The sequence below is a fragment of the Xiphophorus maculatus genome, chromosome 8, assembly GCF_002775205.1.
Source record: "Xiphophorus maculatus strain JP 163 A chromosome 8, X_maculatus-5.0-male, whole genome shotgun sequence".
Classification (NCBI taxonomy): Eukaryota; Metazoa; Chordata; class Actinopteri; order Cyprinodontiformes; family Poeciliidae; genus Xiphophorus; species Xiphophorus maculatus.
In genome coordinates this window covers 21,666,853-21,691,172 of record NC_036450.1, presented here as the reverse complement: position 1 = coordinate 21,691,172, position 24,320 = coordinate 21,666,853, and the positions used below count along the sequence as shown (strand labels likewise).

The 24,320-nt window shown below is 40.9% G+C and overlaps 1 protein-coding gene across 4 annotated transcripts in view; it reads right to left on the bottom strand.

Annotated features, from left to right (window-relative positions):
• LOC102223229 (electrogenic sodium bicarbonate cotransporter 1-like) overlaps positions 1 to 24,320 on the bottom strand; it is a 39,514-nt gene that overhangs the window by 11,653 nt on the left and 3,541 nt on the right. For 3 of the 4 annotated variants that reach the window (XM_023338275.1, XM_023338272.1, XM_023338273.1), the window contains exons 2-13: positions 19,234 to 19,310; positions 17,893 to 18,069; positions 9,734 to 9,866; positions 8,558 to 8,718; positions 8,299 to 8,478; positions 7,354 to 7,430; positions 5,310 to 5,467; positions 5,113 to 5,200; positions 3,564 to 3,718; positions 2,829 to 2,951; positions 2,182 to 2,356; positions 1,098 to 1,231 (exon numbers count right to left, since the gene is read on the bottom strand). In XM_023338275.1, coding sequence (XP_023194043.1) covers positions 1,098 to 1,231; positions 2,182 to 2,356; positions 2,829 to 2,951; positions 3,564 to 3,718; positions 5,113 to 5,200; positions 5,310 to 5,467; positions 7,354 to 7,430; positions 8,299 to 8,478; positions 8,558 to 8,718; positions 9,734 to 9,866; positions 17,893 to 18,069; positions 19,234 to 19,310 — 1,638 coding nt within the window. The remainder of the gene's footprint in view (positions 1 to 1,097; positions 1,232 to 2,181; positions 2,357 to 2,828; positions 2,952 to 3,563; positions 3,719 to 5,112; positions 5,201 to 5,309; positions 5,468 to 7,353; positions 7,431 to 8,298; positions 8,479 to 8,557; positions 8,719 to 9,733; positions 9,867 to 17,892; positions 18,070 to 19,233; positions 19,311 to 24,320) is intronic. The other variant, XM_023338274.1, reaches the window with a different exon arrangement.

Here is a 24,320-nt window from a genome sequence, read left to right as displayed (position 1 = left end):
CTTCTTGGACTTGGGTTACAATTTTAGAAGTTTTCAAATAATCTCTAACCTTCCTCAATGTCCTGCTTTTGACAGACACTATTCTATTAATAACGTCTATTTCCAAGTCAAAGACAACATTTTAGATGCACCTGTTATAGTTGATGTCATGTTATTTAAGCAGCAGTAGGAATAATCGCTACTTTTCTGCTTTAAATAAAAGTAATTAACATTTTTGTTAAATATATTTGTGTAAATACCTTCAGAGTTAAGTATCATGTTATTATGTTAATGTCATACCAGGCCATGACAGCGCTATGATAGTGAAAGCAAAACCCTAAATTAAAGGGCTCCACATGCAACTGGACCACACGCTTTTATCTATTTAGCATCTGTGGCGCAGGGCATGAAATACTTGCTTGCAGCCTAGCAGCTGTTGCCATCGCCGGAACCGCTTGCAAGGCACAGACACCCACAACATTCTTCACTCACAGCGTAAAAATAAATGAGAGTGAATTATTGATAACGGAACAGAGTCAGCATGTTGTCTGGTAATGCTAGAAGACCGACTGAGGGGCTTAGAAAAGAGCCAGGAGAGAGACGTCGGCATTGGACAGCCTTTAGTGATTGTAAAATGACTCTCTGTGTACAATTTTTATCATCCCATGAGGAAAGATCACTCATCTGAATGCTGCGGTGGATTTTTGTTCAGCTCTATCACAGGAACCAAGTTTTTTTTTTTTTTTTTTTTGCAGAGTGCCCAACATCATGTTCTAAATAAGAAGGTTTGACGCTGTTCTTGTCTAATCAATCAGAACAGGAAGCTACCAGTCAAACCGTTCCGCGAACAATCTGTAAGTGCCAAGAGATTTACAGCAGGAACAATCGGCCCACTTGCTGCAATCTTAAAAAAAACAAAAAATATCCGATGCAAAGCTTAAACCGTGCTCCAAGTGTTGATAGTTTCATATACCATGGAGATTTTCTTGAAAGCTGCTGCTCTGGATTCTCAATCGAATCTCCCTCTTGTCTTTATTCTTTGCATTATGTTTGCATGATGACTATCCAGTCACAGGAGAAATCCTGTGACTGACTAGGGTTCATTGGGAGGTACTCACTTGCTGAAAGTGAAGAGAAGTCTTTCGAACACAAGCACCGGGCCCGTGCTACTGAGGATAGTCAGGGGCTGACCAGCTAGCAGGCAGAACACTACTCCTGTCAGCGCCGTACCGAGGAAACTTTCCAACACTCCCTGCGGCACACATCAAAAACAAGCTAAGATCATTTTCACCGAGGTGATAGAGTGAAGAACTGAAGCAAAGTATGACTATAAATCTACCAGAAACACATTTTATCGCAAGTATTGTGCAGCTTTACCGTCACAAGTCAACGCTAAATTTGCTCTTATGCAGATGACACATTAGTTTTTCTTGGAGACAGCATAAATTGGGGTGGGCCCATTAAATATTTATTAGTTTACAGCATGATGTTGAGAAGAACATTGAACAGTAGCGTTCTACCTCTGAAGCAATGACTAAGAAAGGCTATCCCAGGGCAGGGATTCCCTCTTTACCCAAATTAGAAAACAAGATTGCGGAACAGTGATGAAGTTCAGGATTGAAGGGGGTTGGGGAAGGTTCATTTAACACCCATGCTGAGGCTACAATGGCTGGGTAATCTGGATCTGTGGTTATTTACAGCTCTGGCAAATCCCCCGCACACGGCTGATGCTCTCTGCAGGTGTCCGTCACAGCAGAGGCCAACGCAAGTACGGCTTCCACTGGACAGACGGTCACCTACCAGGTGCATGTGGACGATGGCGGCCAACACGGCATGCCATTATAGATGAGTTAGAAATTCCTGAAAGTTATCAGCAGTTTGGTTCAGCAGATGGATTTACTATGAGCTTCTAAGCCTTAAATTAGCATGGCTTAGCAGCTAAAGAGACGAAATTGGTTTAACACGAGGAGCGATGACGGAGCGATGAGCTCAGCTGATGGTCGATGCCAACTGATGTCCACTGACTCCACATCAAAACTTGGGATGGTTTAAATGACTTAAAGCTAACAGGTAGCATATCCGGCCGCCCAGATACTGCACTTTTTACATCGTCCTTATTTCCTCCTCGCTTCCTTTTCTCACCGCACTCGACGTCAAAGCGCCAGGACACCCAAACGAAGGCATTTCAACAAGTGAGGTCACCTGCATGTTCTCTGTAGCGTCTCCAAGCAAGCCTCCAAACGTGATTGCGTTGGTGACCGTGCCCAGATAGATGAACAGGATGGCAGACAGAGACTGAATGTGGAGGGCGTCGTAGAAGTCGCTGGCAAAAAACGGCAGCTTTCGCTTCACATCCAGGATAAGACCTCCGCAAAACCTTAAAAAGACAGAGCGGTTGGAGTTTGTCAGCTTCACATCACAGCTCAGTTTCATCTCTTCAGAGGAATTCGAGGTGCACAAGATGTAATAAAGATTGGCCCGGATATGTTTCTGTCATAGTTTCATAAGAGGGGGAATGCTCTGAACAAAAGAAACAAATATACAGCTGTGAAGTGCGTCCACTGTTCGGTAGTACTTTGTGGAGTTTTTCCTCACTGAAAAGTTTACTGGAGAAAAAAGGCTAAAAGACTTTCATTTGACACCAAACATGTGTCCTGACAGCAATTGGAGGCAATCAGGATTATAAGAAATGATTATAATACACTCATCTGTCAAAAACCTTCCCCCCCAAAAAATGCAAAAACATACTAAGCTTCTTTTTTTTTTTAAGCTGTCAGCTCCTGTCGTTTTCATCTGAACTTGTCTCGCACTTCTAATGATTTCACAATGGTATGAAAAATTCGAATTACTTTCTTGTGAACTGAAGCTCCTCTCCCACTTGGTGCCCTCCTCCTCCTCCGCCTCCGTGTCCCGTATCGTGGAGGGTGTCCCCATTTATCTGAGGAGCCTCTCCTCCAGCATACATGTTCTTTCTATGAAAGCAAACAAAAAAAATTGTCTTCAGTTTAGCAAAAGCATTTACAAGAACCTTGCAATAAATATCTACAATGCAAAAAAACGCTTACTGTAAAGATGCGTAGCAAAAAAAAACAACAAAAAAAAACCCTTAAAATAAATTTGTCTTTTGTTGTGTAGCAAAGTCTCACGCTTGTTAGAAAAACACGACCACAGAAACTCTCTTCTTCACTTCTGGCAGACATATTTTTTTATTTTGAAGTGGTGTAAACATAACAGATTTTATGAATATTACTCAAGATCCTCAGGAATTCATGTCAAAACAGATTGTTTCACTTTAGATATTTCATTAAGTGTTCTCCTCTCAACAGATCACACGCCCACATGGTCTTGTCTGGTTTTGTTTGAGGTGAGGGCTCCGACGGCAACGTATGCATTGCGCAACACGTCAAACAGCGGAGTCGGTTTGTTTACTTTAAAGGCTTGGTCCAAATATTTCCATTTGCTAGTGTGAAAATCTAAAAACACAAAGTTAGGCAACCAAAACTAAAACAAAAAGTGTCACATGACGGCTAATCAAATGAATGGCAGCGTCTTTCATTTGGAATATAATGCGAATCAGATCAGACCTTTTGTCTGAGGAGGGAAGGGACTTGGGCGGCTCTATTCTGATGTCGGGGTCCCATTCGCCAGGAGGAAGGACGATCACTTCGTCCAGGAACTCATCGATTCCAGCCAGCAGGTCCTTTCTGCCTTTCGCTTTGTAGGCAATGTCATGAAACACCTTCAATTGAAACAAAACCGACCAATTACCATTTAGGAAATGAACGTGTGCTTTTTTTATTTTGATTTTCTTTTTACAATCCAGTGCCTGGAAACAGAAACAAACAGGAAAGAAAAAAAAGTCTGCAACTCCAACAAGTGAGTGGAAGAAAAATATTTCCTAATAGCTTTGTTTACCGGAGCGAGGAGTAGAGCATGTCACTGACAGTTATTTATGGCACCTAAAAATCACCGCTATGCAGATGTTTCCCAATGCGCACACACATACGGGTTTATGCCAGCATCAAGCCTCCCAGTGTGAATAGTACTACCAACAAACACGCGAGTCAGTGAGTCAAAAATACTCCAAACATCTGATAAACCTGCGACACGACTGTTATGGGAGAGCTGAGAGGGCAAAGTTCAACTCGAGGAAATCCAGAGAAAACATTTCCTAAAACTACTATATCAACAGAGAGCATGTGGGAGAGCTGAGGCCTGTGGGAAAAATGCAGGCCAGGTGCTCTCAGCATTAAAAATGCTAAAAATGTCGACCTTTCTGAGAAATGCTGTGGCAGGTGTGCAAAAGACACCAAGAAGGAAGATTGAAGAAATGCTTTCTCCAATCTTTTTGCTTATAATTTCAGCTAGACGTTAGCCAGCAGCTTGACTGTTTCCTTATTGGTAGAAAACAAACTTATTTCGCCAATTTTATAAAATCACAACCAGTTTTTTCCTGCCAGGGTGCCAGATAGTCTAACCGCATTATTTTACTGATCCAACAAATCTGGGTTTTCCAAAGCAATCCAAGTGTTCGGCCTTTACAATGACGTTAACAGGGAGAGAGATACTTTACTGGCTGCTGTGGCTTCCTGTCTTTCCGTGGTTTGTCACGTGCTCTGTGTTCAGAAGGTTGCACAGAAAGCAGCGGAAACTCTGGTCGTTAAAAGTTTAAGACGTACAAAGCAAAAATAAGGTAAACTTTACGGCGCAAGAAACCAACTTTTTAAACTGTTTTCCGCAAATGATCGCCTGGAACTGCTTTAAAATACGAGACAGTGATTAAAGAGTGACACTGTAAAACAAAGTACCATGCAACCGTTAGCCTGACATCTTCAGCAGGAGCAAGAGGGGAATTTATTAGTGACAGCAGACTATAAAGATTCTGAACATTATTGGTGAATCAGCTAAATTTGACACTAGGAGAATATTAATACAAACCAGGTGGTGAAGTGGAGCATGTAGCAAACACTGATTTTTATTTTATCTTTGGCGTATTACTAGACTGGGTCTTAGTATTTACCAAATGTTTATTCTTAAATGACTGAATCAGTATTGGCAGACAAGAAATATCTTGATCCTGATATCTCTTCCATAATCTTTAAGAAAAAAAACGTATTCTCAATATCAACTTACCTCATCGGACATCAGGGTAGCGATTGCTCTTCCGATCTCTCGGTAAGACTTGGACTTTCCTTTAGGTCCCAACAGTACAAACATAAATCTAGGTACGACATGAAAGCATTAATTACTGATTTTTTCATTTTGTTTTGTTTAATGCATGTTTCCACGCGACATCAGTGGGTCACAGGAGGGTTTTTACAGCAGAGTACCTCGTGGGCACGGGGACTTCAGTAAGCGCTCCCAGCATAACGGCCTGCTGCAGACGGACGAAAGCAACAAACGGGGTTTCCAGGAAGTCCACCTCTCCGACCAGCACGTTTGATGCCTCGGCATCGCGGGGCAACTTTTTCATGAACTTATTCTTCAGCTGTGGAACAAATTGGAGAGAGAGAATATAAGGGTGAATGTTTATGGCAGTGGAACAACATAGACTATCATCAGGATCAAAACTTAACTTGCAAGACGATTTATGAAGCGTGTATGATTCATCCAAAATCTTCCATTTTAAGATTATGAAAACATGCCAATGACAAGACAAAGAAAGCAGTGCTGCTTTTATTGCCTTTAAGCATGTAGAACCGCAGCAGTTTCTGCCCTTTGCTTGAGTTATGTGGCAAAACGCGTCTTGACTTTATGCCATCCAATAAACAAACCTTACAAGCGCGTATATCCAAAGTCTACACCGGTCTTGCTTTGTAGTTGACAAGGGGACAAAAACACACGTTAACCGATTTGCCGCAATCCTAAAAACACCCATAGGTTGCAGCACATTAAAGACATGGTGCAAAGTCTTGTCTTGCCTCAAACTCGTAGTTGAATGCACTCATTCTGACTTTTACTTTGACGAAAAGGAACCCGCTTGAAAAGTACTGCCAACCCCTCGCAGGGGTTACACCGGTTCATCGAGGTAGGGCAATGCTCTCCAGAACAACAACCCCCTACTGCGCCCCCAATGAGAAAACTGTGTGAAATGAGCAAATTGTGGTGCAAGAAAAATGCTTGGAATCATTAATCAGCAATGGAGTTGTTCTGTAAAACAAATATCTGTGTCTTTCCACAGTAAGGGTTTAACATTTTAAAGGTGCTTGACTTTGCTTTCAAGTGTAAAAAATAAAATGAGAGCATAAAATCTGTATGTGTGTGTGCAATAGCATCAGAAGGTTGAGAGGTTTTGGTTAATTAGGCAGTGATGAGGTAGAAACACTTTGCCACTCTCCGCATCCCAATACCAAGCAGTCATGTGCCTGCTCTTTATTTGGGTCAAATTCTTTTAAGCTGAGGACATTAAAATGATTATTAAGAAGTAAACAGCGTATTATATCTAATTGGAGCATGAATTAGACGACAGTTAGAGAGCCAAAACAAGAATCAATGGAAAAGGAAGTAGTTAAGGCCAAATTAGTTGAGCACATCCACAGAGTTATTAAAAGTTATTACATCTCAACCGGATCTGCCCTGCTTTTATCTCCTGCTGTGGATCTGTCACTATGACAACAACTTAGAGAGAACTACTCCGTCTTAAACCATGGCGGTGGCAGAAACAGACAGGAGACAACTTATAGAGGCCAAGATCTGTACTATGATTAACGTTTTTTTTCTTTCAAAACAAATGTATGACGTAAATACAAAGGCCCCACCATAATAAGTGGAACTCTTGAAAAGGATGTGTGAAAACGCCTGAAAAAAATTAATTAAATATATATATTTTTTTTTTCTCCAGGCGTTTTCTCTCTCCATAGGTTCATGAAAAAATAAATAAATAAATATATATATATATAAAATGTGTTTATTTGTTTTTTGCAACAACAGCATACTATAACAATGAACATTTTTTTTATTTGAGAACAAATACTCAAAGGGGAAAAAAAATCTCACCTGAAAAAATAATTTTACATTTACTGTTGCTATCATTTCAAGGTACCTTGAGTACTTTTACTTTTTTAGTTAATCTGAATCTTCAAGATGGGAAACACTAGAGAACATAGTATTCATGTACTTCATTCACATGTTTATGGACACGGCAACACACAAAGAAGAGTCACTCGACTCAATTTACCCATATATTTACAGCCAGAGCAATATTTAAAAATAGGAAAACACCAAGAATTGTGACAATCGGGTTTATATTTCAACTATACACCCTGAGGAGGACGGAAAAAGAGAATTAAAAAAAGTCTGGAGAGATAACTGTTGGTACAACCGCCTGGTTATGGTAAAAATCTATGTGGATGGTGCTTTAAAGGGACACATTACCTGATCCTTTTCTGGTTTATCAGAGAAATCGCTCAGGCTGTTGGAGGTGAGGTTCCGGTGGGTAGTGGTAGGGCTACCTGCAGATAGACCATATATATATATATATATATGCATTGTTTGAATCAAAGAGACAGGACTACGCAGTAAATTCGACATTTTCTGCCTTACAGGAGGTGAGCAAGAGTAAAGAAAAGCATGAGTCGGGCATACAGAAGGAGCCAGAAACATCAGCTAAATGTGGCAAGGCTTAAGCTTAACAAGTAGTGCCAGATGGCCGTTCATTCAGTCCCTCCAGAAAGAGGAGAGCTGGGCTATGTGGTCATCCCAGGGCTGCTGCTTATAGGCGTCAGCAGACACATGCTGCTTAAGCAACTATTGGCTAAAGTCTAAACTTTGGAATTTTACTCCTTCGCTGTTATTGGCAGAAAACAGAGACGATAATCTCCGTAGCCAAACAAATATTCTAATAGGTTCTAGTAAGAGTGCTTCCACATTTGAGTCAGTCTACACGTCTAAATGTAAATGTCAGTGAGGCTCTGCTCTGTCCCGTGTTTTCACTTATGCGCTACTTCTCAGCTGGAGGGCCATGACCTCACTTACAGAGGTGTCCCACGCTGGAGCTCCTCATGACCTCACATGATTCCGTCAGGTCGTGGGGAATTAAACAAGGCACAGAGTGATCGAAGGACGAGCGCGGTGCTGCCCCACCCCGGATGCAGAAAGACAGCACAGACCCCGGCAAGATCAAGAGAGAGGGGAAGAAAGGCAGGAAAAAAGGGAAAGAAGAAAGAGTTTGGAAGGGCGGGAAAGAAGAAAAGAAGGAAAAGAGATTGGATCAGAAAAATATTAGTGTAGAAAAGGTGGCTAGTCTCAGAAGAAACTTAGCTGTAAATGGTAGAAATGCTGGAATTGACAAAGACTAAAATCCAAGAAAATCAGAATTACCATTTTCCTGATTTGAAAACAGCCGGCTTGCACTGGAAACGCTCTTGCCGATGTCGGCAAGAGAACGCAAGTTGGACTTCTTGGTCTGGTGGCGATGCTTTCGTAACAGAGTGTACACCACCTTCTCCTTTAGGTCTGCCTTCAGCTGGCCAGTCTCAATCTGGCTATCGGTGATCATTTCTGTAAAATGGAGACATGGAAGACTAGGACAGTGTCGTCTGCAAAACATTGGATTGTTTTGTGCGTCAACTCCACCGACCGACAACTTGTTGCAGTGTGGACGCCTCTATGTCTAGCAGGACTGTCCCCTTCTCGATGTACGTTTTGAGCTCCATCAAGCTGTGTAAGGACAGCGTGGCGACATGAGGCTTGCTCCAACGCTCTCCACCTTTCTCCACCTTCTCCTCAAACTTAATCCACCTTGACGCAGCACGATGAAGACAAAGAGGCAAGGAACAATGTCAAGAGTTGCTTGGACAACAGCCAAAAAGGCACAGAGCGTGATTGTCTTTGTTACAAGTCCTGTTTTTGAATTGGTCACACTCCAAACGGTAAACACAAGGTACGCATAAAAGCCTGCAGATAAAAACTTAAATCAGTGGCTGTAAAAGAAGAACAAGGTACCACTGGGATGAAGCCGGTGTTCAGCGGTGCTCAGACCACACACGCGGACCATTTGGTGAAACAAGACTTTGTTGGCACCCTGGCTAAGCTTGTCCTCAGGGTACAATCCTGGGACAAGGATTCTTTTTTTTTAATAATAACGCATCACATGTCACTGGTACAAAGAACTATTCACATGAGGCCAGAGGATGGGGTTTCCTCTAGGAATAGAGTATCTGTTTGGCCGTGGTCCACGTGCCTGCGACCTGCCGTCTTGCCTAAAGAGGAGACACCGTTGACTTGTAGGAGTTCATTTGCAGACACTCACATTTGACCCTTGCTTCCTTAAATAGGAATGCATTTTAACTTGTAAGGAGCATCTGTTATCACCTTGGAAATTTCTGCGGCCTTGTAACATTGACTATGTGCGTCAATGTTACGGAAACACACGTTTCTTTAGAAGTAGCTCGAGCTGATGCCTGTATCTCATTGAAAAACAAACTGTGGAAAAGCCGTTACAGAGTTTAAAGGCTGGGCCTGTGCCAAAGTAAATCCTGTTGGGATCATGTGGGAGTTTGAGCCCTTTCCTGGTCTCACAAGGCAGGTAGCGCAAAACCCGATCAGATTAGAACATACTGGGTGTTCACTGGAGTGCAACCTATTTCCTTACACAATCATAAAACATGTTGGGATTGTGTTCCACGTTCAGGACTGTGAAGCAGGAAGTTTCTCCCGACTCTGCCCATTGCTCTTTATGTGAAAGAGCAGTGAGGAGTTGGGTTGAGGGGCCGACGCATGCCAGCCTTCTGAGATATGCAGCCGAGCGACTCACCTGGCCGTCTCTTTCCATTCCAGCTCCTGCCCGTCCACGGAGAGGAGCTCGTCCAGCTCTGTGAAGAGCTGCGGGGGTGGTGGGCCGTCATCCTCCTCTCCCAGAATGAACCGAATCCTCTCAGCTGGAGAAACTACACAGGGAAAAGTTGCGAGGTTAAGACTCTCAAAATCAAATAAAACATACTTTTGTTGTCTTCCAAACAACGCTTGAATCGAGGAATGTCGTCACACACATGTTGAATGTGTTAAAAAGAAATTGTTTGAAAAATCAGGTTTTCCTAATTGCTGTGATCAGGGACAATTTTATCTGAAGTTGGCAAAGCAAAAACAACATATTTGTCCCGAATGCCTGCATTCAAAGAGTAAAGAACCATGCTAAGATATGAAAATGGTACAATGCTATGTGTGCCACTGGGTTAGTGAGCTACAAACTACAAGAAGTGCAAATAAAGAGTTAATTCATGCAGCTTTCAAAACATTTTACATGTGCATATTAAACTCGAATTCAAAGGCATCGTTACATTTGGAGATTGGTTATTTTACAGTAGCCAATTTGTCCTTCTTTACTCTCATAGTAAAAAATCTGAAAAGAAAATGTATATTTTTTTTAATAAAAGAGTTATTATAATCTAATTATCTGTTATGTCACAAAACCCAAGCGAAAATACATAGATATCTTCTTCCATACACAGAAATGCTTGGAAATACCAAGACATTGGATGACAACATGTGTCAGAGAGGAAACATTCAGCAGGTAACAGTAAGGCAGAGCACAGAAAAGTTTCTCTTTTTCAATCCTTCCCTTTAGAAATTTCACATTTCGGAAAGGATCTTTGGCCTCAGAGTGGGAATACACACAGACTGTTGAGAAAAAGGGAAACTTTTCTGTGCTCCGTTCTGCCTTTCTGTTACCTGCTGAGCTAACTGCTAATATACAGATAAATGCTTTCTTGCAGTGTGAGATTAATTGGCTTTCATACTAATAAAGACATTTTACAGCAGGAAGGCTCAGAAGCATTTTTAAACACTGTTCTTATCATTCTTAAAATAAAATTGGAATCAGCTAAAATTTTCATCAACAAACGAGAACTTGACAAAAAGTACAGGAAGCATATTGTTCATAATTTTTTTATCATCAGCCCCAGGAAGGAAAACCTAAGTTGCATGTCTTCTTACACACAAAACCTGCAGTTTCCTACATTTACTCGTTCTGTGGTATAACAGAGTTTTTAAGAAAAAAACCCCATTGTGCCATCTTAAAATCTTGGCAAAAGAAACAAAAGTTTAGTCAAGAACTGAATGGGTTGGCGCATCCATACAGCACAAGATTAAAAGAAAAAGAGAATGCAAATACTACAAATCTCAAAAAAAGGATAAGCAAGTAGCCACACACTTGAATATTATGTTTAAGTATTTATAAAAAATATAGAAAAAACTGGATCTGCATAGCTTTTTATGGGAAAAGACAGTTAAGGTGAAAAGATACTTTCATCAGACAAACCAAATTGACCAGTTCATCTTCTGATCAATTCTGTACTAGAGAAACCTCCAACCATGAACAACGGCAGCAGATCCATTACAGTTTGGGATTGCTTTAATACCCCGGGTACTTAGCACCTTGTTAAGTACTAAAAATATAGCCTCATGCAGTAGGACTGTTCAGCGAAAAGAAAAGCGTTTGGATACTTGGTAAGGAGCTGCACTGGAAGTGGAGCATTAATTCAAATACTTCTCCCAAAGCACAATTGCAAATCCAACAAGGAATGTCTCGAAAGGAAGAAATGGTGAGCCATTGAATGCTAGAGTCAAAGGGCAGGTTTGAATCTGGCCTTTGACTTGGGCGGTGGGGGGTGGGGGGTTCTAGACGGGTGGTACGTGCATCGTACAGCTGCAGGAATTCTGCACGAGTTAAGTGTTCAGAAATTTCACCAGGGTGATGTCATAGCTCCTTCAAACCAAACATTAGCTCTGGGGGGGGTACCAGCATATGTAAGGAACAGCCTATGATACTGGTTGAGTATTTTTGGAAAAGGGAACCCCGTCTCACTCTCATCGTTACGATGTAATGTTCTGGTTATCTACAAGAGAGGCTAGATACACACTCTGTATCCGGAGTTTGGTCTGAAAAGAGCCATTGATGCTTGATGGGAAACCTTTGGCAGCACACCCATAGGAGGAAAACATTTCCCTTCCCTTCTGAGAAAAGTGAAATCTTACTCAGGAAATCATAGAGTTTATTGGCATACTTTAGCATTTATTTATCTTCTTGCTCTTCCTTGAATTAAGCTTAGGTATACTCTAAAAACAACAATTCCCTTTGTTTTGTGTCCTACATCCAGTGGGTTTTCCATTGTATAATAGAAAATAACTGTTCATACTAACACTACCAGGAAAGTTGTGCAACCGTGTTAAGTAGTGAGGCACAAGAGTCTATTTTTAAAGCTCTTCTTGTACACAGTACAAGTCAGCAGTCTACCTTGACGACATAACATGGCTTGTAACCTGAAATAGAGCTCCGTCACCTTAATTTAGGGCAGTCGTTTTTAAACTCGTACAATCTAAAATTAAGCTACAGTAAGGGCAAGATAAGTGGAAGGTAGATCGACTTATAGGATATTAGCCCTGTGTGAAACATTTCGATCTGACTACGCATACAAGACGTCCCCGGTCGGGACTGCTTGCCACCTCATGGCGTACCTAATCACCAAAGCACGTCTCAGGTCGCCCACAACCGGTGTTCAGTGAAAACCAGACCTTTTCTTGTGGTTAGAAACAGCTTACAAGTGGTGGGATGAATCAACGGGATTATAGGGATTTAGATAAAGGTCAAAACAGCAGGAAATCTATGAAGTGGAAGGCGGCTGTGTATGCACTGTCTACAAGTGTTTGTGTTTTCAGTCGGGACTGCGCATACAGCACAAAATGCTACCCACATATCTAATCCGATTGTGCCTCACCCTAAAACATCCTGCATAAGTCATCTGAGAGAAATGCTCCTATTTGTATTTATTACAGCGAGTTTCTGATAATTTCTCCGGAGAAAGTACCAGAGGCGTAGCTTACGTACGGCATGACAGGACAGGGCAAAACAGCCAAAGCCAACATCAAATATTTTCCATGGGGTCAACAAGGTTGAACACGGCTCCACAGCGGAAAAATGTTTTATCCAGCAGTGGCTCTTCGTACACAAAAGCCGGTCCTCTCACTCAATCTTACGAGTGAGAGGACGGGACTGTTTACCCTTCAGATTTCCTACCGAGATACGCTCCGATAGGAAGGTGGGAGTCTGCGTGAGTTTGAGTGTGTTTGGGAGGCATTTAATGTTCCGTTTCAGTCGCTCTTCGCTGCTTAAGTTTGATTACACTTGTTTCTCGCTGCCTGCTGTTTTACAGCCTGACACAGAGCCAATGGATGAACAACCAGCGGTAGCCTTGGCTTTCTGTTGTGTTGCAATTACGATCGTAGAAAAAGCAGGAGGGTTCATCGAGTTTTTATTTTGTTGGGGTTTTTTTGTATGTGTTCTGTGTATTATCTAATAACTACATAATTAAATAGACCTCTATAAGCATACTGGACTGATGTTAAAGTAACAAGAAACCATTTAGTTTAATAGTATTATTTACTGAGTTATACAGAGTAGATGTAAAGATTTTATAAGTTTAATTGCTAAATCAAATAGCTTCCCACAGACTTTCATTTTTGTCTATGACCAAACTTAATTTTAAAGATTTATAATAGATACAGACATTACACACTTACTTTTCAGACGTAGAGCCTTTTTGGCAACACTGGTAAAGATGTTCAAAACAAAAAAAAAAAAACGCCTTAAAATAAAATCGTTCTTGTTGCCCTACCAAAACTACTATGATATTACATTCAATGATAAAGTTGCTTTAGAAATATTAGCTCCCAAAAATTATTTTGAAAACAATTCATCAAAGTTCTAATCAACTTTCCGTCGGTCGGAGGGTCTGAGCACCTTTAGTTAATAATGGATGACTTCCTGTTATACTGGGGTGTCTTTTATTAAATGACTACAAGAATTTGCCCATATTTACATCCATATTCAGTAATTCAGAAAATATACTCTGATTATGTTTGTATATCAGAACAAATGTTTTTTTTTTTTTTAAATAACAACCTTTAAGCAGGTATTAAACATACTTTCTCATTAAGATGAATAATATTCCAATCTAAAATGTCATAATTTCACTGACTGTTAGTGGAAAATCTTTCTTATTGACAGAAAAAAAGGCTAAAACAACAAAACATGTTACTTGATCACATTTAGTTACTGGAATAAATTAACTTTTTAATAATGTTCTAATTTATTGAATGGTTCAAGCATCACAAATGTGCAGAGTTTGCTCAACACTACCGAGACTTTAACTGAAGCCGTATGTTTTGGTTCGATCAGCATAAGATTAGATGTTGTGGGGAAAAAAAAAAAAAAACTCCAGGTGGATCTCTAAAGCAGTGGTATTCACAGTCTTTCTCCAGCAGTCCAAAATCAGCAAAACAAATATAATTTTTAATTTAACGAGCAAAAAATATAATTAAATGTGATTTTTTGTGTGTGTGTTTCGTTTCATTTCCATGCACTTTAACTAAAACGTTAAAATTAAGGGGGTTTTAAGTGCCTGATATAAGGGTCCTAATGGCAGTGGGGGTTGCGTTCTGCGGCTCATGTGTTAAAATTCAAATGATTTTCAGGGTAATTAAACTGGGCCTGAGACATGAAGATAAGGAGATTAATGAGACCAAGCCACTTATCATATCAAGGTATCTTCGGATGACTAAGCACACAGGCTGCATGACACCAGACCGTGAGGCGCAACAATGGATTACAGCGTCAGAGAAGAGAGGATTACCCAAGAGCACGTCTGCAGCATCGAGGCTGAGCGACGACGGCTTCGTGTCGCAAATGCACGACATGGAAAAACGTGGGGGAAACTTTCAGATATCTTCCCTCTCCTCCCACCAGTTCTAAAGTAACATATTCTTCTCTGTAAGAATATGTCAAAAAGAAAAAGAACACAGTGTAAATATTTGCTCTTCTGGCCAAAGAAGCCCATTGAATTTCAGATGCATCCTTATTTACAATCCAAACATTACACACAATATTCAATAGTCTCCCTTGATCTGAAACAATCATGTGGCCGCAACAGCTGACATTGATAAAAAACAACTGTCAGAAGGCAGAACAGCTGTACATTCCTGCAGACTTTCTGTCCCGATGCTTCACTTCGTACTCCCACACAGTGCAGCAAAAACATTTCAGTGTAAATTCTGGACCTTTTTTTTTCAGATAGCTTGTTATATAGACATAGTTTAAGTTAAAAGACATAACTTAAGCTGTCTTTTAAGTTGCTCTTAAAAGATATAGTGGGCAAATTGCCTTCTTTAGGTCTTTACAGATGAGACGTTGTTTCTACCATTCTGCATTGGAGCCCCTGAAACTTCTTTGTTGAGAACATGAGGAGGAATTTCGCTCATCCATTTGCACCGTTTGGAAAATCACCATCAACTATTACTGGAATGAATGTTATCTGTACATTTGGGACAATAGTTTGGATTTTCTTCTATATGGGTTCTGTGGATAGGTTATGAGTAAACATGGGCTGGTTACTCGTATCAAAGTTTACCATGGATTTAAAGTTTCAGGCTGCTACAGTTTGCCAGAGAAAGTGTCAGATGTATGAATAATGTTCCCAGGTCTATTGCTGTGCAGCTGGCTGCAGGCTACTACAATTCTCCCTTACATACAAAAGAGACATATTCAGCTGTTTAAACATGGTAATAAATCAGCACCGCCTTATTAAGATAACTGCTTAAAAGAGAGGTAAAATCTTACCTGAATGTTTATACACTTTAATCTGTTTTATCTTCATGTGAGAATAAGGGCTAGCTTCACTCAGTCTCTGTTTTTCTTTAAAGCACATAGAAAATCTCTAGGCACATGGTAACTGGTAGCCCGGTCTGCTCGATTCTCATCTGCCCTCTGTACGCCATCAGAGTTTTCTCCCACTGAGTTGGATTTCTCCAGTAGAATTTATCGGGCCAATCAGCACACAGAAAGAGAAGTTGTGAAGGATAAAGTCGATTTTCTGCGCTGTTTTAAAATTGCAGTCTGCCTGTAGTTTTAGCAACAGCAGTGGAGAAATTGAGCGAGGCCGTTCAGTCCGCGCTTCCAAATGTTGAATTATCATTAACAGCTGCCTTGTTCGACCAACGTCTCTCATTGCAGTGGAGGATAGTTGTTTACAGTCCAGGCCCTTTGCAGTAAGCATCATAGCGTCATCACGGGCAAATGTTAGCGATTGGGTAACATTTAAAACTAACAAGAGTCCACGTCTCCAGAAAGCAAATGTTTCTCAGTATCAAAGAGCCAAGACCCTCTTCACGAAGCAAAGCATAGAATAAGGGGTGGGTGTTTTCTGCCAATTCTTCAGTTTAAGTCTGTATGTAAACCAAGTCTCTTTATTTTGCCGTTGCACTCTTATTTGACTCTACATTGCTTTATCCTTAGTTTCAGCTTTTCTGATACCCTTTAATTTGTCCGTTATTTCATCACAAAGATCATCCAAACCCATCTGAACTTAAATCATCATTCTAATCACTAGTTTACTTCCCCGCATACTTTCAAGTATCCGGACATTTTTCCCTACATGCCCTGTTCATTTGGGAGATTTACCTTTTCTCCAGCTCTTCATTCATTTTAATACCTTAACGATTACCTCAAACAGATTCGTACAAGATATTTTAGGTAAATTCCAGTACTGTGAGGGATAATTATACGGCTTGCAATTGAAATGTTTTGGGGCAAACCTCTTGGGGTTAAACTAATCCCCCTATACAATTACAGTAAGTGGATCTTTTAGTCTACACTGATGGCAAATTATAATGTTGATTCGAAGGTTGCTGGATCGTTCCCACCAGCGAAGCGCATTCAAATTTTATTTTGTTGTATAGCAGGTTATATACATCACAAACAAAAACTAGTTTTTTTTTTCTTCCTGTTTTTGGTCATTTTTGTTGCATTTAAATGTTTCAGATCAAACTAATCTTAAGATCAGGAAATTATAACTTGAGTGAATACACAAGGCTGTTTTCAAAAACAATAATTCATTTCATTAAGAAAAAAAAACTTAATTGAACAAATTAATAGTCACTAACCACATCTTTTGGTCTGATTTTTCTAGCCACTGACAATTGTGATAAATCAAGGAATAGCGCCTCACTGACAACACGAAGTAGGCTAAAAGAGCCTCATCAAAACCCCATCATCTACACTAATTTAAGTAGAGATGAGAAATAAATCAAAGGACACCCATTAGTATGGAAAAGTGGTTTACAAAGCTATTTCTAAGACACTAGGGCTTTAAGCAGCCATTTTTTTATGAATGAAGAAAACATGAAACAGATGTAAAACTTCCCGAGAGTGTCAACCTCCAAAAATGACTCCAAGAACAAAACTCTGACTCATCCAGGAATCCAAAAAACAAATAAGGTATGCACGCAATTTTCTTGTCTCAGTGAATGTGGGTGTTTATGATTAAACCATGTGAAGTAGACTGGGCCAAAAAACAATATCTATTGGAAATTATCCTGCAGATCGGAACATTTTCCTAAGAATGTAAATATGACAAAACATCTTGCGTGTTTTCTCAGCAGAAGAAGAAATGATAACAGACATTTCACATTGTCCTTGACTTCTGATAGTGTTGTAGTTTCTCGGGGTAACATCTGTAATTCTCTGACTTTCCTCTCCAGCTTCTGGCCAACTACCTAATTTCCTCCATCTACTTAGGTTTTAGCTGCTGGAAATCCTTTCCCACAAAACCCCAAAGAGTATAGCGCAGTGGTTAAGCGCCTAGGTGTAAGGGAATACCTCTCTTTGTGTTAACTTTACACACATTAGGCCAGTCGGGTGTCATTTTAAGATTAGCCTGTGCCGTCTTCCCACTCCTATTCCCATGCTCCATCGGCTTTGTTCAGCTTCCCTAGCAGCAGAAACACTTGATAACGATTTGCGGTGAGATGTTGAAATGTATCCAAAACCTCCTGAGTAGATTATGAAGTGAAGGCGTCGGAGTACGTAGACCTTTTTTTTTGTTTGTTTTATCAGATCTGAGAGTCAATTCGAGATGTACTCACTGAGGGGTTTCAGGATGCTCGTGCAGGAGTCGTCCGCGTTCTCCGCGTCAGACTTGTACGCTCCCACCATCTGCTCGACACGTTCCCGCTTCTCCTTGTGGTTCGACTTGCGTCTGTGGCGCCTCCTGCGGTGGTAGCTCTTGGGAACGTGCACACCGATGTACACAGTGTGGTGGCCTGTGACGGCACAACGGAAACACACCGGGAACACAGATCAAGATCTGTTACAATCATAGACGAGGAGACGCTATTTTCATAGCAAAAGGGAAAAAAGAAAAAAAAAACATTACAGATATTTCATCTGAATATTAAGTTTTACATTTTCTCCTTTTTCTATCAGGAAGTTATTCTCACTGGAAACCATCTGCATGTTATTTGTTACAACCCTTTTCATGCAGGAAGGTAATTGCAGACACACTGTCTCCAACCTGCGTTTCCTGAGTACATCATGGTGACAGTTTAAAAATGTATAAAAAACTAACCTTAGGTCTCATCCTCACTAAGGCAAGCTGTTAGCTTCAACTTCTGGAACCAGCTAGCCTGAATATACACTAAATAAAAACACCAGGAGAGTTATATACTGAAAGGAAGACTTTAGCTGGTAATCTTCTAACAGAATCATATTTGAAAAACTATGAACTACCCCCTTTAACGCACAAGCCAATAATATCAGCAGGGAGTTAAAGTTTGCCATCAGTCATAAGAGCAACTACTCCCTACATTAGAGGCTCATGCAGGAAATGATCATTTATCCCGTCCAGGAAGTAATTAGAGGGAAGAAGACAGTTAAACTCTTACAAATACTGGGATCAGCTGACTAAGTCAGAGTGAAACAACCATGTTTTTGTTGGCTTTTCTTTTTGTCCTATTCAATCTCTGCATTCCAAAAGCATGTCTCGCAGGCTTTAATTACATCTTCTGCATTACGGCAGAAACCGACGCGCACCTGAGACGAGATTAAAAACCCCAAACCTGGACTCCCTTGCGGAGAGGCTAAAAGCAGACAAACAGAGGGACAAAGCGCCAAGAACGCCGACGTGACTCTCTCTTTATGCGGGTTGGGTTGGGTTGGGTAAACATGTTGGGTGTCTCACTAAATACATGCGAGTGACTCTGGATTCTTCTGTGGCTTTAGCAGACAGACAATGGAAGGATTGGAACGGCCGTCGTGTGCAAAATGTAATCTTAGAAGAATTAGATCCGTCATTGATGTAAGTTTCTGGGTCGATACTTGTGGGACGATGACACGTTTTTCTCGGTATGGCCACAGAGGCCGTGACAAGCGAGGCTTTAAGATCTGAGCCAGCGGGACAATTGGTCAGAAAGCAGTACTCCGCCTACCTTCCACTTCCTCTTCATCACAGATATGCTTGACAAAAGACGCTCCTCTGTCCAGTACCGCTTCATCTTCCATTCTGCTAGACAAAAAAAAAAAAAAAAAGAAAAACATTGGTGATTAAATGCCAAAGAGTAGAAAACTTTTTTAGAAATGGGTTTTCTTCACTGTAAATCACAGCCATTATTTCCAGAGGTTTATTCTGTTAAATCGAATTTCAAAAAGCATTTGTTGAAAAAAGAGCAGTTTTTCTAACTTTCTCCACTTTTTAGTCATGTTGCAATCATGAACAATACTCATTTTATTGGGATGTGATCTGCCAAACCAGCAACAAAGTTGCGCATAATTAACCCTTATTCTTTCTTTTTTTTTAACAAATAAAAATCTAGAAAGTTTAGCCAAGTGTGCATGACTCTGTACTTTTCAAAACCACCAGCAGGTCGACTGGGGTGTGTCTCCGTACCAGCTTTGCTCTTCTAGCGACTCCTGTTTTAGTCACGTCTTCCTCGGATGCGTAGTGGAAGGAGTTCCACTCTGCAGGGTGGCTGCATGCTTCAACATGCGCTCGAGATCAGTTTTTAACTGGAAACCTTTCTCCTAACACCTCTGTGTCTGCAGCCACAAGGTCTGAAAATATGTCAAGAATTAATCAAACCTCATTTATCCATTGATTTGAATTATTCTGGGATTTACATGAAATTATTGATGAGGAATGCTATCTTCTTCTAATTTCTGGTTAAACTATCAACCAGTGGTATAAAAGGGATTACACAACACAACTAGTTAGTTAGTAACATTGGATTAGCTTCCACAACTAATCTGAAACATTATACAGTCAAAACTAGAATCTGACTTTTTCCCTCCAGTATTACTGTACATACCTAATACAGGCTCATTATCCCACTCTGTAGCATAAATTTATTTTACAGTTTATTTTTTTCCATTTATCACAAGTGCAACTGACACACTTGAACATGCCAGCACACGAGTCAGTACCAGACTCTGAGTATGGAGTGAAATGCATTGAGAGTCTTTTTTTTTTTGCCCAATCACAGTTATAAGCCACATCTTGGGCCTAAAACAAGGATGCAGGTCCAGACAGCATCTGAGGCGACTTTTCTTCTCTGTTCTAGACTTCGTTCCTTTTTATCAAGCTGCCGCTTAAAGATGTTCCTGTGAGTTTTGAAGAAAATTTGGTTTCCCCCCCCTCCTGGTCCAGTAAAAGTACACACATCCAGGCTATAAAAAACTGCTTTAGGCCACATGACGTAAAAAAGTCAAGCAACCTTTTCTATAAACAGAAAATTGGTCTACCACAAGCATTTCTTACTTAGCTCCACAGACTAAACTTTTCATCACCTGTGCCTCGGTTTGTTCCATTAAAACCGTCTTAGGTGTGAAGAGAATCCAAATGAGAGATTCACTTTAAAACTGATCTAGACTGAGAGCGTCAGTGAAGATATCAACCCATCTGCAATTTGCCAGAAGGGGAGGCTGGAAGGGGTTTTAGTCCGAGGAGGAGTCAGATTGCAAATTAATCAGAGTGGGGCAGCGCTGACTGCTATAAACAAAGCCAGGAAGAATACAGCGTGTTCCTTCAGTTACATTACATGCTTGTTTGAATTTCCCACAAGGATAATGATATCTGGAAGAGGCACAATGCCGATAGCAAGTGTGACGCTGCTGCGAAATCAAACAAGTCACGAGAAGTGTGAGTTCAGCATCAACGATGTCAGTAATGTCTCTGCCCTCCTTTTGTCGCTGAATAAATAGCAGTTGTGCTACAATGCTACATTACGTGGAAAACTTGGTGTTATCTTCTAGCTGTCGGTTTCTACCTCGTCTCCTGCCTGCGCTGTATATTCTAGCCCTCCAGGACAGACTGTACTGACAGCACCACTCGTTTCAAGGGCTCGATTATGTCACTTTGTTTTCCTTTGTGCATATCTTGTTTCTGGTGCAGACCCACTGACACAGTTTGAACGTGAATTATCAGCAAACCTTTTATGTTTGGCATCTTTTTGTGTTATGTTATGGTGGATTGTTGTGTTCACTGAACAAATTTTTTGTAGATCTGGCCATGTTTTTACACACTGCGATAAGCCAATCTACTAGTAAAGGCCCAAAGATTGTTCTATCGTCTTGGTGCTGCAAAGGCCTTCTTCTTTGAGTATGTTTTTAGCCGTAAAAACATACCAACTTTTCACTCTCAGAATTCCTCTAGTTTCTTTATTAAAACCAAAGGTGTTACCAGAGATCAGTTCTTGGCCCTCTCTTAATCTTTTTGGATATCAATAGTCTGCGTTGAAAAGTGTCATGTTCCGTGTTTTTCTGTGTGTTTATTTTGAGTTTCCTGTGTCTCTGAGTCTCCGTGTTGTCCTGTCTCCCCTTGATTGCTCCCAGGTGTTTCTCGTTCCCTGATTGCCTCCTGTGTATTTAGTCTCACCTGTGTCTGTGTGTTGTCGGGTCCGTGTCAATGCGTCTTGTCCATGCGTGTAGCCTGTTGCTACCAGTGCTGAGCCTTAGCCTTCCGCTCGACTGTGCTGCCAGGTTTTTTGGACTTTGTTGGACTGTGTTGTTTCTGGACATTATTCATTAAAATCATTCATTTATCACATTCCTGGGTCTACAGCGTTTGCCTCACCACCACCTACACTGCACTTTATGACAAAAAGTAATGAACAGTGACTTCCATTGTTATGCCAATGATACTCTACTGCAGTCACACCTTAATATCTGCTGTTCTACCCACCACAATCTTTCCTTTATGGTTCAGTGCACTTGGAGCTATGCTATTTCAATGCCAAAAAAGTGTTTTTGTCATTTTTAATTAGAATCTTAAATAAATTGGTTGTATCCTTCCTATGCAATTTTGCATGATTCACATCTCCTGTCAGTGCTCCATCTAGGATTTCTCACATTTAGCTTGATTTGTCCGAGTGGAGGATGTGAACGAAGCCATTCGGTACATGTTGGCCACGTTTTTCCAGTAAGCTTCATCGAGCTGGTGCACTACATACTGTATATCACTGCCAAGCCATTAGTTAAAATCAGATCCAATCGTTTAAAAGTTAAACAAACGCCACGCCTCCAACAAGCAATCGCCTCTCAATAACCTCTGAATGACGCAAAGCTTTCAACAACTGTACCCTCTTCAGATCTTCATAATGTTCTCTAACAAAGACCTTATCGCCATTTGAAGAGAAGCAGGCCCGCTGCACTACACATGCCCCACTACAGGGGAATTTTCCCACCAAAGCCACCTTGAGGGTTTATTATCAAACAGCTCAATTTTACATCCATCTTACCAAACCACACAGTTTCACTTGAAGCCTCAGTGGCGTTAGCTGAACTTTTGGACAATCAAAGGCTTCCCTCTCAAGAACGATCTGCTGATGTCTAAAGTTTGTTATTAAGACATCCGTTCTCACTCTGCCCACTATCACTGGTACTGAAATATAGGTGACATCTCCCAACTGAGTAGCCAGGGCCAAAAGGAAATTGACGTCATATTTATACCACAAGGAATAAGGAAGTCATGAATTACTAATAAGCATACAGCACTGGATGTTTTCCTTCCGAATGAATAAAGATACTGAACTTAAATGGTTGTATTTTTCCACCATTTCAGTGTGAGGTTATGCTACCAATACAACATTACAATTTATTGTAAGACTTCTTACTCATCTGAACGAGGAGTGGCGACATGTTTGTTTACGTCTCTTCAGACACTTCTGAAACTCAACGGGTGCAGCTGCTTTCATTCACTGCAGCACAATCACACCACACGTGTGGGAAATGAGCCCAAGGGGGCGTTCCGAGAACACGGCTCAGCATTTTTTTTTCCTTTGCTCCACCTTTGCAGCAGGTATAAAAAGCTGGTGCATACAGCTGGTGCATTGAGACAGGTCACGTAGTGCAACGAAAAAGGCCCTAAGAAAACCACTCAATGCACGGGGAGAGCAAACTAAGCTCATGTTTCAGGTTTCCTGCTGGCCATGGAGCAGCATTAATCACCTCACACAGTGGCTTGGGACAGGGAGGGCTTAATAAAGGGAAAACTACCAGAGGTGGTGCAGGGACACCCAGGATGCAGCAGAGAAAGTGAGCGGCCGGTGTGTGAAGCAGGCTTGAGCGACACAAAGAAACCTCAATTCTGCTCTTTTAGCATCCCTCAGCAAAATCAACATGAGGCCAAGGCATGGAAACACATGGAAGAAAAGACCCCACAGCATCTCCTTCGTCACATCATTGTTATGGGAGCATATCTGGATTTCCGCTTTCACTTCCCCTTGTGGCCACTTCGTGCGCAGTGGTCAACGTTCTGCTTTGCTTCGTAATGCCCTCGTGAGGCTGGATAAACCCGCCAGAGCATGAGGAGGCAGGATCAGGGATCGGGATCAGGGATCATCTACATCTCTTTACAGAGTGACGTCCCCAGTCCCAGCAGTCAGCTAGATTTACCATGTGGGCGGCAAGTGCAACAAGATGTACAATGATGAATAAGGAGCCCTGCGGTGGTAACGTTTACACTTTGCTAAAGGGGCTAAATTCTCTGGAGGACCTCATTTCAAAGAGCCCATTGTTAATCGGTGTTAACAGTTTTTTTTATATATATAAAGTTAAATAAAACATTTAAATTTGCTGTGAAATTCCTTAGTCAGCTTCTCCAAGCAATCTCAAATTGACATCTATTCAACAGTCATATGCAGTCATATGATGCCAGGTGAGTTTGTTATGCCTCGACAGCGTTAGCAAAGAATATCTAGCCGATTTTCTTTTATGCCAAGTGGCAAATTTTCACACACTTCATAAAAGTCTCTGTAGATAATGCTTACCCTGTTTAGAACATACGTTATGCACAAATTAACTTTCTAAAAGGTTGTGGAAAAATGTAGCTACCTATAAAATAGCAAAGGGGAATCCCATCCGACACTTGTCACAATAAAAACAAAAGAAAAAACAGAAAGAGTTACTTGAATAATTACAAACATAGTTCTCAAAATGTGGTACAAATAACCCTGGTGAATCCTTTAATAGGGGCAAAGAGATAAGAGGGGAGCTAATAAGTCCAAATAGCCAAAAACAAACC